This window comes from Mandrillus leucophaeus, unplaced genomic scaffold, assembly GCF_000951045.1.
Source record: "Mandrillus leucophaeus isolate KB7577 unplaced genomic scaffold, Mleu.le_1.0 Scaffold60, whole genome shotgun sequence".
Lineage (NCBI taxonomy): Eukaryota > Metazoa > Chordata > Mammalia > Primates > Cercopithecidae > Mandrillus > Mandrillus leucophaeus.
This window is the reverse complement of record NW_012106475.1, coordinates 6,612,736-6,628,389: the sequence shown is the minus strand read 5'-3', so window position 1 is coordinate 6,628,389 and position 15,654 is coordinate 6,612,736. Positions and strand designations below refer to the sequence as shown.

At 37.6% G+C, this 15,654-nt stretch overlaps 1 protein-coding gene across 1 annotated transcript in view; it reads right to left on the bottom strand.

The window, feature by feature from the left end:
- Window positions 1–15,654, bottom strand: part of SOS2 (son of sevenless homolog 2 (Drosophila)) — a 112,613-nt gene that overhangs the window by 20,292 nt on the left and 76,667 nt on the right. Inside the window, exons 13-18 of the mRNA XM_011999760.1 lie at window positions 15,251–15,354; window positions 12,190–12,412; window positions 7,687–7,806; window positions 7,380–7,542; window positions 1,929–2,046; window positions 633–805 (exon numbers count right to left, since the gene is read on the bottom strand). Of these exons, the coding sequence (XP_011855150.1) occupies window positions 633–805; window positions 1,929–2,046; window positions 7,380–7,542; window positions 7,687–7,806; window positions 12,190–12,412; window positions 15,251–15,354 (901 nt within the window). The remainder of the gene's footprint in view (window positions 1–632; window positions 806–1,928; window positions 2,047–7,379; window positions 7,543–7,686; window positions 7,807–12,189; window positions 12,413–15,250; window positions 15,355–15,654) is intronic.

Below are 15,654 nucleotides of genomic sequence, written 5' to 3'. Positions count from 1 at the left end.
TACAGGCACCTGCCACCATGCCTGGCTAATTTTTGTATTTTTAGTAGAGATGGGGTTTCACCATGTTGGCCAGGCTGGTCTCAAACTCTTGACCTCAAGTGGTCCTCCCACCTCAGCCTCCCAAAGTGCTGGGATTACAGGCGTGAGCCACCACGCCCAGCCGATACTCTTATAGTTATTACTATTATTATTATGAGACAGAGTCTTACTCTGTCACCCAGGCTGGAGTGCAGTGGCGCTATATCGGCTCACTGCAACCTACCCCTCCCAGGCTCAACTGATTCTCCCACCCCAGACTCCTGAGTAGCTAGGACTGCAGGCACCCAGCACCATGCCCAGCCAATTTTTTTGGGTATTTTTAGTAGAGACGGGGTTTCACTATGCTGCCCAGGCTGGTCTCCAACTCCTGATCTCAAGCGATCTGCCCGACTCAGCCTCCCAATGTGCTGGGATTACAGGTATGAGCCATGGTGCGTGGCCTCGTATAGTTACTTTTAAACCTGCAATTAAGTTATTATTGACTATAATCACTGTGTTGTGCGATCCAATAGTATATCTTATCCATTCTATTTTTTTTTTTTTGGTACCCATTAACATGTTCTCTTTTAAAGATAAGCAAAGAAAATATTTACCCTCATATCTGGTTCTATCCGTAAACAGTAAGGCTGATTCTGATACTGCTGAATTTCTCCAGTAATTTCAGCTACTTTCCTCCTCTTACTGAAATTGATTAAATCTTTCCCTTTCTTTTTTAAAAAATCATTATTCCCTTCTTCAGTCTTCAGAATATTTGTTAAATATATTCCTAGTAAAAAAAAAAAGAATTTAAAGAAAAGTTATTTTAAATTTTATTTAATCAATTATTTGGGAAAAAAAAACTGATCTAGTAAAGTTGAAAGACATCATATACTATTCAGCAACTCTCCTACTAAAATGTTAAGTCTCTGATAAACAATCATTAACTCTCCATAAAGAATTTTTTAAAGAGAAATAATTTAAAATAAAAAGAAAACAAAAGCTACTGGCTTATACAAACAGAAAGGTGGCTAATCTAAGAAATGGCAAATTAAGATTTTCTAAACCCTAATTTCACCAAGCGCAAGTTATGTTAAATCTATTCTAATCAAATGTTTTAATATTTGATTATAAATATTTAATGCCAAGTATCTTAAGTGATTATTAATCAATAAACTAATTTTAAGTCAAATTTGGTTAATAAGTCTATAGGCTTATAAACTAATTATGTTTTTTCAGAGCCTGTAATTTAGACAGAAAAATAATTACTTCTCACTCATGAACAATAAAAAAGTTTTTAGTCCCTTTTTCATGCATAATTGCTGATTCATTTAAATTGGTGGTTCTCAACCCGTCCCCCAGGGGATATTTAGGAATGTCTAGAGACATTTTTGGTTACAACTCCGGGGGCTATTGGAGTGTAGTGAATAGAAGCCAGGATGCTGCTACAGATCCTACCATGCATAAGACAGCCCATCACAACAAATAATTATTTGGCCCAAAATACCAAAATTGTTGAAATTGACAAAATTTGATTTAAATTATTCAATTTCAATCATACACAACAATATTTTAAATTTAAAAATCACATAAAAGCTTTTAATAAATTAAAGAGAAAGTAAATGCTGTAGATGTGACATAGTTATGATAAAAATAACAGTTACCATTTAATGAGTGTGTCCTATGTGCTAGACTTATTAGGTAGTACAGATAAAATATTTTTAATCCTTATTTGTAACAACCCTATGAGATATTATAGTCTTCATTTTATAGATAATAGAGAGTTTTATTATTTATCAATACAGAGAGCTAATAAAAGTAGATGATCTCAGATATAGAATAATGTGCCTCTGAAGACTATCACACACTATCACACGCTAACCCTCAAAATATACCCATATTTAGTAACTTACCAAAAAAAGGCACACAAGGTGGATTGATTGACTTAAGTTTTACTAGGTATTTTTTAAAGTGATCTTGACTTAATTCCACAGCTTCATCCAAAATTTTCCTTTTTCTTTCCTGCAGTGCCTTAAAGTATATATAAATTGAGTATAAATTGTTTGCAATTCAATCGTATTTTATAAATGCAAACCTTTAAATTTTATAAAATTTTGCAAATTATCTGGAAAACAATTTTTTAAATTAAGAGATGAATGGTATTCCTTTGTACACTTACCTGAAGTGATTTCTCCTCTCTTTATCTATAAATACAAAACTCGTAATTTACTCATATAAATTAGAAGATTAAGCAATAAAAAAAATTCTACATCATGCCTTGTGAGTTATTTTGACTAGCCAGGGTTTCAAGTCATAGCTGTAGAAGAGGAAAATTATAACCCCTGAACATTCAAATATTTTTCCACTGAAATATCTTTTGGGGCTAAGGGTTGGGGTTTTGGTAAGGAGAAGACAACTATCGGAAGGCAACAAGACTTGAACAAAAATTTAGTAAATGAAGTAAACTAGAATTTCTTTTATACTTCATTACTAGATCTTCTTATTGAAAATTAATTTTTACTTCAGAAAGAATATACACACACACACGTAAACCCCAAAGCAAACATTATGCTTGATGGAGAACCATTCAGTCAATTTCTTTTAAATCAAGGAAAAAGCCAAGGGGACAACATTGGAGCTTTTATTCAATACTATACAGAAGTCCTAGCTAGCATGGACAAGAAAAAGAAATAAAGAGCTAGAGATTGGAAAGACAAAAATCTGTCACTATTCACAGAGGATATGACTTCCCATGAAGAAGCTCCAATGAATCTACATATAGAATGTTAATGAGAGAATCAGCAATGTTGCTACATATAAAACCAATAGACAAAAACCAACTACATTTCTAGATATCATCAATAAAGAAATCGTGATTTAAAAAAATATTCTGGCCAAGTGCGGTGGCTCACACCTGTAATCCCAGCACTTTAGAGAGGCTGGGGTGGGAGAAACGTTTGAGGCCAGGAGTTCAAAACCAGTCTGTGCAACATAGCAATGCCCAATCTCCACCTAACATTTTAAAAATTAGCTGAGCAGGGTGGCACGTGCCTATAGTCCCAAATACTCAGGAGACTAAGTCCCAAATACTCAGGAGGATTGCTTGAGCCTGGGAATAGAAGGCTGCCGTAAGCTATGACCATGCCACTGTACTCCACACTGGGTGACAGAGCATGACCCTATCTCTAAGGTTACTAAAAACAAAGTAATTCTAATCTAAAACTAGCAAAAGAGGTGTGCAATTTCTATCAAAACAAAAAAATTCCCGCAAAACTTTATTAACTGAGTAAATAAATGAAGAGATAAACGATGTTCATAGTTGAAAAGACTTTTTACTATAACAATGTCAGTTCTTCACTAATCTTAATTGGATTTAGAGATCCAGTGCAACTCCTATCAAAATGCCAATTTTAAAAAATGAAGCTTAAATTGATTCTAAAATTTATATAAGAGGATAAAGGGCCAAGAATAGGTTCCTCCTGAAAAACAGTAAGATTGGCGAGGATTTGCCCTACTCTTCTCTATCAAGGACTACTATAAAGTTATGATAGTTTAGACAAGTGGCACTGGCACAAGAGTAATCAAATAGATCAAAGGAACAGAATGGAGAGACCAACAAAATGCCCACGTATATAGGCATTCAATTTATGACACATTTATTAAATGGATTAATATTTCTTCTTTTTTTTTTTTTTTGAGATGGAGTCTTGCTCTGCCGCACAGTCTGGAGTGCAGTGGTGCGATCTCAGCTCACTGGAACCTCTGCCTCCGGGTTCAAGCGATTCTCCTGCCTCAGCCTCCTAATTAGCTGGGATTACAGGTGCATGCCACCACGCCTGGGTAATTTTTATATTTTTAGTAGAGTTGGGGTTTCATCATGTCGGCCAGGCTGGTCTCAAACTCCTGGCCTCATGTAATCCACCCACTTCAGCCTCCCAAAGTGTTGGGATTACAGGCATGAGCCACTGCACCCGGCCTATTTCATAATATTTGACTAAGTATTAATACCTTTAATATATAAAGTTCATACAAATCAATAAAATGCAAACATCCAAACAGAAAAATATACATATAAAGCAGTTTTTCCTCTATTCCCCTCTAATCACAAGCCACTAAAAATAAATAAATAAATAAATAAATAAATAAATAAATAAATAACGTTAAAAGAGGAGTATGTATCCTCCCACATTATTCTCAATACTTATCCAATTCCATTTAGAGGTTTGGGGTTTGCTCTGCTTTGTTATACTAAAATGGAATAATGTTATAGTCATTCTGAAGCTTTTCCCCCACTAAAATATCACAAATGTTCTTCCACAATACACATATATCCCATTCACTTTGTTCTACAGCTGAACAATATTCTACAATATAGGTATAACAGGATGTATTTAATCATTCTCTTATTGATAGACATTCAGGTTGTTTCCTGTTTCTGCTACTACAACTAATGCTGCAGTAACTGTATCTTTGTACACATAACTTTATATTCTGGTGCATTTATTTCTTTACAATTCTGGGTGCTAAGAGTATGCATATTTTTAATTTTAACATATATTGTTAAGACTGCTTTCCAGAAAGACTGTAAAAACGCACATTCCCAAAGGCAGTATCTACATGGCTGAGTTTCTAACTTGGTATCCTTTAGTTAAAAAAAGTCTTTCCAGGTGAAAAAGCAAAGGAAGAAACCATAAATGAAGAGACTGATACATGCAACAAAATAAAAATGATAAAACTTCCTTATGTCAAAGCATTATACATTTTTAAAATTAAAACAGCAGATAAAAGACAAACAGAAATGAGAAAATATGTACAGTCTAAGTTTTAATATCTTTAATATATGAAAAATTCAGATAAATGAATAAAATGCAGCTGAGCAATGTTTGTAATCCCAGCTACTCAAGAGGCTGGGACAGTACGATTCCTTGAGCCCAGGACTTCGAGACTGCAGTGGGCTATGATCATGCCACCGGCACTCCAGCCTGGGCGACAGAACAAGACCTTGTCTCTTTAGGGAAAAAAAAATAAAAAATAAAAATAAATAAATAAACAAAATGCAAACACCCTCCCACCAAAATAAGAGAGGAAATGAATACACAAATCATAAAGTACTCAATAAATACATATTCAACCTCACTAGTTATTAATTTATTTATTTTGAGAACAAGTTTCACTCTGTTGCCCAGGCTGGAGTGCAGTGGGGCAATCTCTGCTCACTGCAACCTCCACCTGCCAAGCTCAAGTGATACTCCTGCCTCAGCCTCCTGAGTAGCTGGGATTACAAACAAGCACATGCCACCATGCCTGGCTAATTTTTGTAGTTTTAGTAGAGACGGGATTTCATCATGTTAGCCAGGCTGGTATCGAATTCCTGACCTCAGGCGATCTGCCCACCTCGGACTCCCAAAAACGCTTGGATTACAGGCGTGGGCCACCGTGCCCAGCAGTGGCTTAAGACTAGGCTGGGTTGGCCAGCTACAGTGGCTCAGACCTGCAATCCCAACACTTTGGGAAGCCAAAGCAGGCAGATCACCTGAGCCCAGGAGTTCAAGACCAGCCTGACCTCAGGTGATCCACTTGCCTCGGCCTCCCAAAGTGCTAGGATTAGAGGTAAGCCGCTGCGCCGAGCCTCACTAGTTATTTTTTAAGACACAATTTAAAAATGCGATTTCTGCCCCCCGCAGAGGCATGCGCTACCACATCTGGCTAATTTTTTTTTTTTTTTTGTAAAGATGGGGTCTCCCTATGTTGCCTAGACTGGTCTTAAACTCCTGGGCTCAAGTGATCCTCCTGTCTCTGCCTCCCAAAGTATTGGGATTACAGGTGAGAGCCCCCACACCTGGCCAGAAGCTTTTAATAAAGTACATAATACCAAGAGGCATTTATCGTATCCTGCTACAAAACACCTTGGCAAAAGTTTTAAAAGTCTTAAAGTATACAAATACTCAGACCCAGGATTTCCACCCCTAGATTATTTCTTGAAATAATCAAGCTCTTACAAAGACTTCTATATGTGAATATTCCATGATAAATTATCACAGAAAAAAATGAGAAACAATTGTCCCACAATCTACTATTGGAATAAATTATGATTTATCCATGATAGAAAACCATGAAGCCATTAAAACCTTGTTTTGGAAGATAAGCTAATACAAAAATAGAAAACTGTTTATGAGAAAAAGGCCATAAAAATCTATGTACAATATAATCTCAATTTTGTTATTAAAAATATGTATGCAAAATATCTCCCTATTTTCTATATCTCCTGAATTTTCAATAGTACATGTTAAACACATATTTTATAGTTAAAAAAATAAAATACTGGTTTTTTTTTTTGAGACAGAGTCTCACTCTGTAGCCCAGCCTGGAGTGTAATGGTACAATCTCAGCTCACTGCAAATTCCACCTCCTGAGTTCAAGCGATTCTCCTGTCTCAGCCTCCCGAGTAGCTGAGATAACAGGCGTGCACCACCATGCCCAGTTAATTTTTGTATTTTTAGTAGAGACGGGGTTTCACCGTGTTGTCCAGGTTGGTCTCGAACTCCTGAGCTCAGGTGATCCACCCGCCTCAGCCTCCTAAAGTGCTGGGATTACAGGTGTGAGCCACCACGTCTGGCCAAATTTAAGTTTTTGAAATAGTTCTTCCCGTATTATTTTATTATGGACTATCTAAAGGTGATTAGGACACTATTTGTATTTTTATATTTAAAATCCTTCATCATTTGAGACTATCAATCAATGTGTCATTGAATAAATCCACTTGGAACTTCATTACATTTAGGTAAGTACATTACACGGCAGTGTAAGTCTCATATTCTTTATAAAATACTGATATATTTTCTAATATAAGCCTAGGATTCACATATATCACACTCATATATTAACTAATATATCAACATATATTCTAGTGTATTTATATCACTGTGTTTAAGAAGCAAGGATGAATTCTTTTTTTTTTTTTTTTTTTTTTTGAGACGGAGTCTTGCTCTGTCGCCCAGGCTGGAGTGCAGTGGCTGGATCTCAGCTCACTGCAAGCTCCGCCTCCCGGGTTCACGCCATTCTCCTGCCTCAGCCTCCCGAGTAGCTGGGACTACAGGTGCCCGCCACCTCACCCGGCTAGTTTTTTGTATTTTTTAGTAGAGACGGGGTTTCACCGTGTCAGCCAGGATGGTCTCGATCTCCTGACCTCGTGATCCGTCTGTCTCGGCCTCCCAAAGTGCTGGGATTACAGGCTTGAGCCACCGAGTCCGGCCGAAGCAAGGATGAATTCATAAATAATAAAAATGATAGATGACAGATGAAATTTCTTTTATGCTAATTTTATCATCCCCAAGAAAAATGAAAATGTTAAGCCTAAAACTTACCTCAAAGGTATGGTCTAGTCTGTATACTGACACTGAATTTACCGCACTGACTATCTCCAATACGCCATTGAAATTATTCAAATCTTGAAAAACTTGCAGAATTTCTATAACTCTACTTAGTACTGCAACCCGTTCTTCAAAATTTTCTGCTTCCACAATGCATCTAACAACAACAAAAATTCATAGCTTAGAAAAGTTTCTTCACCTCATTTAGAAAACAAGATAGTTATGTGTAGCCAGAATTTTAGCTTAAATATGACTTAATATTATGGCTATTAGGAAGTTGTAAGAGTAAATTAAAACTTACTTTTCAAACCAGAGGGTGAGATTTGTGGTATGGCGAATCATTTTTAATAAATTTGGAGAATTTATTTCTTTATCTTCTTTGGTCCACACACTTCCTACAAGTTCAGATGGTTGAACTTTCCTATGGAATTAAAAATCAGGGCAATTTAATCTATAAAGGATTAGTATTACTTAAAGATCTTCTAAAACTTAACAAGAAAAAGACAATTAACCCAAAAGATAGATGAACACATATATGAACAAGTAATTCAGAGAGGAATAGACCCAAATAGCTACAAACACGAAAACATACTTCATCCCTTACTCTGGGAAAATAACATAAAACCACAATGAAATCCCCTTTTACTCTTATTAGATGAACAAAAGTCTGATAATTCAAGGCCGGGTGCAGTGGCTCATGCCTGTAATCCCAGCTTTGCGAAGCCGAGGCAGGCAGATCACCTGAGGTGAGGAGATTGAGACCAGCCTGACCATCATGGAAAAACCCTGTCTCTACTAAAATACAAAATTAGCCAGGCATGGTGGCGCATGCCTGTAATCCTAGCTACTTGGGAGGCTGAAGCAAGAGAATCGCTTGAACCCAGGACACGCAGGTTGCGGTGAGCTGAGATCGCACCATTGCACTCCAGCCTGGGCAACGAAAGCAAAGCTCTGTCTCAAAAAAAAAAAAAAAAAAAAAAAAAGAAAAAGAAAAAAAAAGTCCGATAATTCCAAATGAGTAAAAATATAATGAAACAGGAACACCAATATGGAAGTAAAAATTGATACAACCGCTTTGTAAAACAATTTGGCAAGATCTCATAGTACTGAAGAGATACATACCGGATGACTCAGCAATTCGACTCTTAAGTATGCGTATATCCTAGATAAACTCCGACACAAATTTATAAGAGCCAGGTGCAGCAGCTCATGCCTGTAATCCCAGCACTTTGGGAGGCTGAGGCGGATGCATCACTTGGGGTCAGGAGTTTAAGAACAGCCTGGCCAACAAGGCGAAACCCCGTCTCTACTGAAAATACAAAAAAATTAGCTGGGCGTAGTAGTGCGTGCCTGTAGTCCCAGCTACTTAGGAGGCTGAGGCAGGAGCATCACTTGAACCTAGGAAGCAGAGGTTGCAGTGAGCCGAGATCATGCCACTGCACTCCAGCCTGGGCAATAGAGTGAGACTTGGTCTCAAAACAAACAAACAAAAAACAAAGTTATAAGAAAACGTTTACAAGAATGTTAGTGAAGCATTATTTGCAAGAGTGAATAGAGGCTCATCATCCAAAGACTGGATAAATTGTAGAGTATAAATATAATGGAACACTACACAGCATCTATTAAGCTAACTAGAACTATATTCATTCACTTGAACAAATGCCAAAAACAATTTAAGTAAACAGCATGTTGCAGAATGACACGTAAGTATATGCAGTTTAAAAAATGTGTGAAACAAGCTGAGGTGCAGTGGTGTGCACCTATCATCCCAGCTACTTGGGAGGATGAGGTGGGAGGATTGCTTGAGGCAAGGAGTTTGAGACTATCCTGGGCAACCATAATGAGATCCTATCTCAAAAAAATTAAATAAATAAACCAGACACAGTAGTTCCTCCCTGTAGTTTCTGCTACTGAGAGACTGAGGTGGGAAGACTGCTTGAGCCTAGAGTTTGGGGCTGCAGTGAGCTATGATCATGCCACCGCACCCCAGCCTGTGTGACAGAGTGAGACCCCATCTTAAACAAACAAACAACAACAATAAAAAACCAGTTGGGCACTATAGCTCACACCTGAAATCTTGGCATTTTGGGAGGTTGAGGTGGGAGGACAACTTAAGGCCAAGATCAAGACCATCCTGGGCAACACAGCAAGACCTCATCTCTATGAAATTTTTTTAAAAAAATTAGCCAGGTATGGTGGTGCATGTCTGTAGTTACTAGCTACTTGAGAGGCTGAGGAAAATTGCTTGAGCCCAGGAGTTCAAGGCTACAGTGAGCTATGATTGTGCCCCTGCACTCCAGCCTGGGCAAAAGAGTGAGACCCTGTTTCTTTAAAAAAAAAAAAAAGTATACAACAATGCTATATATTGTTTATGAATCTCTGTGTATGTATATAAATTATAAAAACATAAAGAGAAATAATAAACATCAAATTCAGGGTGGTGGTGATTTCTTAGGGGAAAGAGAGCAATAAGATTGGGGAGAATTATACAAAGGATTTCAATTTTATCTAAAATGTTTTTGTTGTTCATGAATATTAATTATATTATTTCCTATATTTTTGAATGCCTGAGTATTTAATTAAAATTCAGACAGAAGAGCAGATTAAATCATTGTATACAGTGAGTCAGAATTACATAATTTAAAAATTGGCCAAGCACAGTGGCTCACGCCTGTAATTCCAGCATCTGGGAGGCCAAGGCAGGAGGATTGCCTGAGGCCAGGAGTTTAAGGCCAGCCTGGGCAACACAGTGAGACCCTATCACTATTTTTTTTTTAACTGACCGGTGGCATTGCCATCAATGGCCTACAGACTTGGTTACTCATTAAAAAAACATTTTTTCATCAGTAGATTTGTGCTCAAATAAGTACTTGCTAACAGTTTCTGAAATGTTTTCTTAAAGTGGCTCTATTATTTCATTAGAAATTCAGTTTACAAGACTGGGTGCAGTGGCTCATGCCTGTAATCCCAGCACTTTGGGAGGCTGGGACAGGTGGATCACTGGAGGGAGGTCAGGAGTTCGTGACCACCTTGGCCAACATGGTGAAACCCCATCTCTACTAAAAATACAAAAAATTAGCCAGGCATGGTGGCACACACCTGTAATCCCAGCTACTCGGGAGGCTGAGGCAGGAGAATCACTTGAACTTGGGAGGCAGAGGTTGCAGTGAGCCGAGATTGCGCAACTGCACTCCAGCCTGGGTGACAGAGCAAGACTCCATCCCCCCCCCAAAAAAAAGGAATTTAGTTTACAAATGATGTCAATATTGGATATTTTTCTATGTCCTGAAAGTAGGTCCACATAAAGTGATGTGCTTTTTTTCTGATGTCCATTCATGTAAAACAATTACATTGTGAGAAAAAACATAATGCAGTACTATATGCTTTTTTTTTTTTACCTCAAGTAATAAGTACCTTCATTTCTACCTACCACAAATCCCACAACATAAACAAAGCTACCTGGATTCTAAATTACTTAAAATATAACATAACATTTTGAGTCAAGTCTGGTTCTGAATGGCATAGCCAGTGCAAACTAAGCAAATTCTAAAGAACATAAAGTAAACATAATATAGTAAAGGTACCTTACTATATTACCTATTATCACTAAATTTTATATAGTCTTGCTTTTCCCTGTGTAATCTTTATTTAAAAATTGGCTGCTTAACTCCTTGAGAATATTTTTATTTTATTTTTGAGATAGGGTCTCACTCTGTCATTCAAGCTGGAGTGCAGTGGCACGATCTTGGCTCACTGCAGCCTCGACCTCAAGTGACCTTCCCACCTCAGGCTCCTGGGCAACTGGGACTACAGGCCCGAGCTGCCATGCCTGGCTATTTTTTGCAGTTTTTGTACGACGGAGTTTGCCATGTTGCTCAGGCTCGTCTTGAACTCCTGGTCTCAAGTGATCTGCCCACCTCAGCCCCTTAAAGTGCCGGGGTTATAGGCATGAGCCATCATGCCCAGCCAAGCATATTTATATTTTAAAAGGGGGCTCCTATACTACTCACAATAGTGATACGGAATCAACCTAAATGTCCAATAACAGATTAATGAATAAAGAAAATGTGGTATATATACACAATGGAACACTATTCAGCCATAAAAAAAGAATGAAAGCCCATCATTCAAGGCAACATGGATGAGCCTGGAGGACCTTATGTTAAGCAAAATAAATCAGGCACAGAAAGAAAAATATAACATGTTCCCATTCATATATGAAAACTAAAAAAATTACGAACTTATGGAAGTAGAGAGTAGAACTGCAGGTATTAGTGGCTGGGAAGGATTTGGAGGAGGGGAAAACAGAGAGGTTGGTGTAGGAAAGTTTTTGATGGAATAATAGTAGTGACATTTTTTGACAGAGAGCTGTTACATGCAAGGCCTGTACCCTTCGCAAGAGCCTGAGATGTAAATGAGAAAAGAAAACCCATCTCACACAATATTCTATTCATTTAGCTGCTAAGGGCCTAGCATCCATACTAACTGACTTGACTGACTGACCTCAAACTAAACCAAGGTGAGAAAGTATTAGGAGTTGGAGACAGGTGGTAGACTTGAAAATCTTCTTCCTGCCACTCCTCTTGTGATGGATTGCTAGTCCCCAGTCTAGGCCTAAATAGTGATATAAGACTTTTACTTGCAGGGCAGACTAGTTAAAAACTGTGCTATGACCTTTCCTCTAAGCCCATGAGAGTAGATGAGGTATTTTTAAGCACTCATGAATAATGTGCAAAATGTTTTGAAAATACATAATGTTCAAGGTTCTTAAAAATAAAGCAAGAAATTAACATTAATTGTCTACCTGTAGAGATCAGACTCCAAAAGTGTCAGCTGACGTGCAATTTCTATTGGATGAAGTGTCATGAGATCAAATGTTTCAAACTGTCCTGGTTTGCTGATATGCCATTCAATTGCTGGAGGTGGACTTTCAAAGGTAATATTATGGCTTATTCCGTTTGCCTGAGCTTGCTTCTTCCTCTTGATGATCTTAGCGATTGACTCTACCCATTTCTTCATAGCTTTCCCTGGAAAAAGAACACATAAACAAAAATGTCTTTTACTTGACACACATGACTACAAATCTTCATTTAATCCTTAACTTTCACCCAGCCTCAACAATTACCAACTCATGGCCAATTTTTATTTTATCTAACCCTAAATATGATAGAACATATGTTATTCTGAAACAAATCCAAGACATCATATTTCATTCATATTTAAGCATCTTTAAAACACTCTTTAAAGTAATAACCACAACACCATTATCACACATAAAACTGACAACTTCTTAATACATTGTTGTCTTCAAGAATTTTGTCACTGTTCACATTTCTCTGATTATTTTCCTTTTTTTTTTTTTTTTTGAGACAGGGCCTTGCTCTGTGGCCCAGGTTGGAGTGCAGTGGTGCAATCTCAGCTTACTGCAACTTCCATGTTGCAGGCTCAAGCGATCCTCCCACCTCAGCCTCCCGAGTAGCTGGGACTGCAGATACCACCACACCTGGCCAATTTTTGTTTTTTTTTGGTTTGTTTTTTTTTTTTGAGATGGAGTCCCACTCTGTCACCCAGGCTGGAGTGCAATGGCGTGATCTCAGCTCACTGCAACCTCTGCCTCCCAGGTTCCAGCAATTCCCTTGCCTCAGCCTCCTGAGTAGCTGGGATTACAGGCGCACACTACCACACCCAGCTAATTTTGTTGTATTTTTAGTACAGATGGGGTTTCACCATGTTGGCCAGGCTGGTCTCGAACTCCTGACCTTGTGATCCGCCCGCCTCGGCCTCCCAAAGTAATGGGATTACAGGCATGAGCCACCGCGCCCGGCCTAATTTTTGTATTTTTAGTAGAGACGGGGTTTCTCCATGTTGCCCAAGCTGGTTTTGAACTCCTGGACTCAAGTGATCTGCCTGCCTTGGCCTCCCAAAGTGTTGGGATTACAGGCATGAGCCACTGTGCCCGGCCATATTTTCTTATAGTTAGTTTGAAAAGGGATCTGAACAAGAAGGCACGTATTGCATTGAGTCAATGTGTCTCAAGTCTCCTTTAATCTACAGGTTACTGCTTTATTGCATATTTTTGCTTGCACTTTGTGGAAGAAATTGTCATTTGCCATGTTTTTCTGTCCTCTATATTTTCTGTAAAGTGAGATATAGTGACTTGGTCTGATTCAGGATTAATTTTATGACACAAATACTTGCCAAGAATACTTCTAACAGGAGGCATATCTAGTTACCTTTTTGCGATGTCACGCATCCACTCATGATAATTCTCTAGGTTTATTATTTTACTAGGAACTGAGAAATGTGATATTCTACCATTCCTTCTTCACTTACTAGTTGAAATACTTCCACAAAAATAATCTTTTCCTCATGAACGATTTGGTTATTCTGAAGTCTAACTAGTATAGGAAAGAACTTTGGACATTAACATAACCATTTACTTAATTTATTCTAGTGTGTGTGTGTATTTTAGAAGCTTCTTAGATTGTGTCTAATCCAGTGTTCTCACTTAGAATATAAATTTTCGTTTTTTGTTTGTTTTGAGACAGGGTCTCACTCTGCCCAGGCTTGTGTGCAGTGGCGCAATTTCAGGTCACTGCAGCCTCGAGCTCTGGGCTTAAGTGATCGCTTCACCTCAGCCTCCTGAGTAGCTGGGACTACAGGCGCATGCCACCATGCTTGGCTATTTTTCGTATTTTTTGTAGAGACTGGGTTTTGCCATTTTGCCCAGACTGGTCTCAAACTCCTGGGCTCAAGCAATCAGCCCACCTCTGCCTCCCAGAGTGCTGGGATATTCTAGGTGTGAGTCATTGCACTGGCCTAGAATACAATTTGAAAATGTAGTATTATGAAAATTTTAAGGCACACATAAAAATGTATCATAAACATCTCAAATTAGAAACAAAGGAATAACATTCTTAACTTTAAATAATATTCCCCTTAAAGAACAAGTAGAACACGAAATAAGTTACACTTGTTATAGTATTTGTAATGCCCTATAATGTCAGATAAAACATAAGTGTTCTTGATTCAGTAATATACATTTGATGACACATTTGTTTAAATGTTCATGGCCTAGGATTTCATTTCTTGGGCTATGATTCTGAAACTTAAAGTAGAAAACTCCTCTCTTTCAGATTTCAGAAATACACCAAAAACATTTCAGAAGAAGTAAATATTGTAAGAAAGCTGTTAATCATTAAAATTAAAGAAAAAGATTAAAGAAAGTAAGAAAACATAAAATTACATATATTTTATTCAGTTGAAGAAATGGCAACCTTGCAATGAGATAAAATTAAATAGCTTAAATTTATTAAAGAGGACTTTTGACTTCTTTAAAAGAAATATTCTCCTCAAAAACTTGAAAAGGCAAAGTTCTGAGACCTCAGATGATTCTAAACATATATGAGCTTCTTGCCATCTATAAAAAACATTCCAAATTTTATTTCAGCTTTTTAAAAATGAAAAATGCTGGCCAGGCATGGTGGCTCATGCCTGTAATCCCAGCGCTTTGGGAAGCTGAGGCAGGTGGATCACCTGAGGTCAGGAGATCGAGACCAGCCTGGCCAACATGGTGAAATACCATCTCTACTGAAAATACAAAAATTAGCCAGGCGTGATGGCATGTGCCTGTACTCCCAGCTACTTGGGAGGCTGAGGCAATAGGATCACTTGAATCTGGGAGGCGGAGGTTGCAGTGAGCTGAGATGGCACCACTGCACTCCAGCCTGGACAACAAAGCAAAGTTGTTTCAAAAAAAAAAAAAAAAAAAAAAAGGAGAAATGTTTTAGTTTCTTAAAGTCACACAGATTTGAACATAAACTCATGTGCAATATAAGATTCAATCAAACCTTTAAATAATATACCTCTTACACTTGAAATGAAGGATTCTAGTCTTTCAAGCAATTCCAAATCTCTTTCAAAGTCATAAAAATGATGTTCAACCCAATGCCGAAATACATTTAAGATCCTGATAAAACGGAAAGAAACACATTTTAGTGAAACATAAGTGTTCAATTACACTTCTTCCTTCTCTAATGCCATGATGATAGCTTTATATACAAGAGTCAACATAATACTCAAAGACTGTCTAATTTGTATTTAATTAATACCTTAAGTGCTTCAATGACAAGAGGAGAGTAGGTCTCCAAACTGTGTATTATTTATTAATAAAACGTATACTTTTAACATATTTATAAGCATAAAAATAGTGGTTTCTGTACTTCCCATTTATGTTAAGGAAAAGTACCTTTTCTTTTTTTTTTTTTTT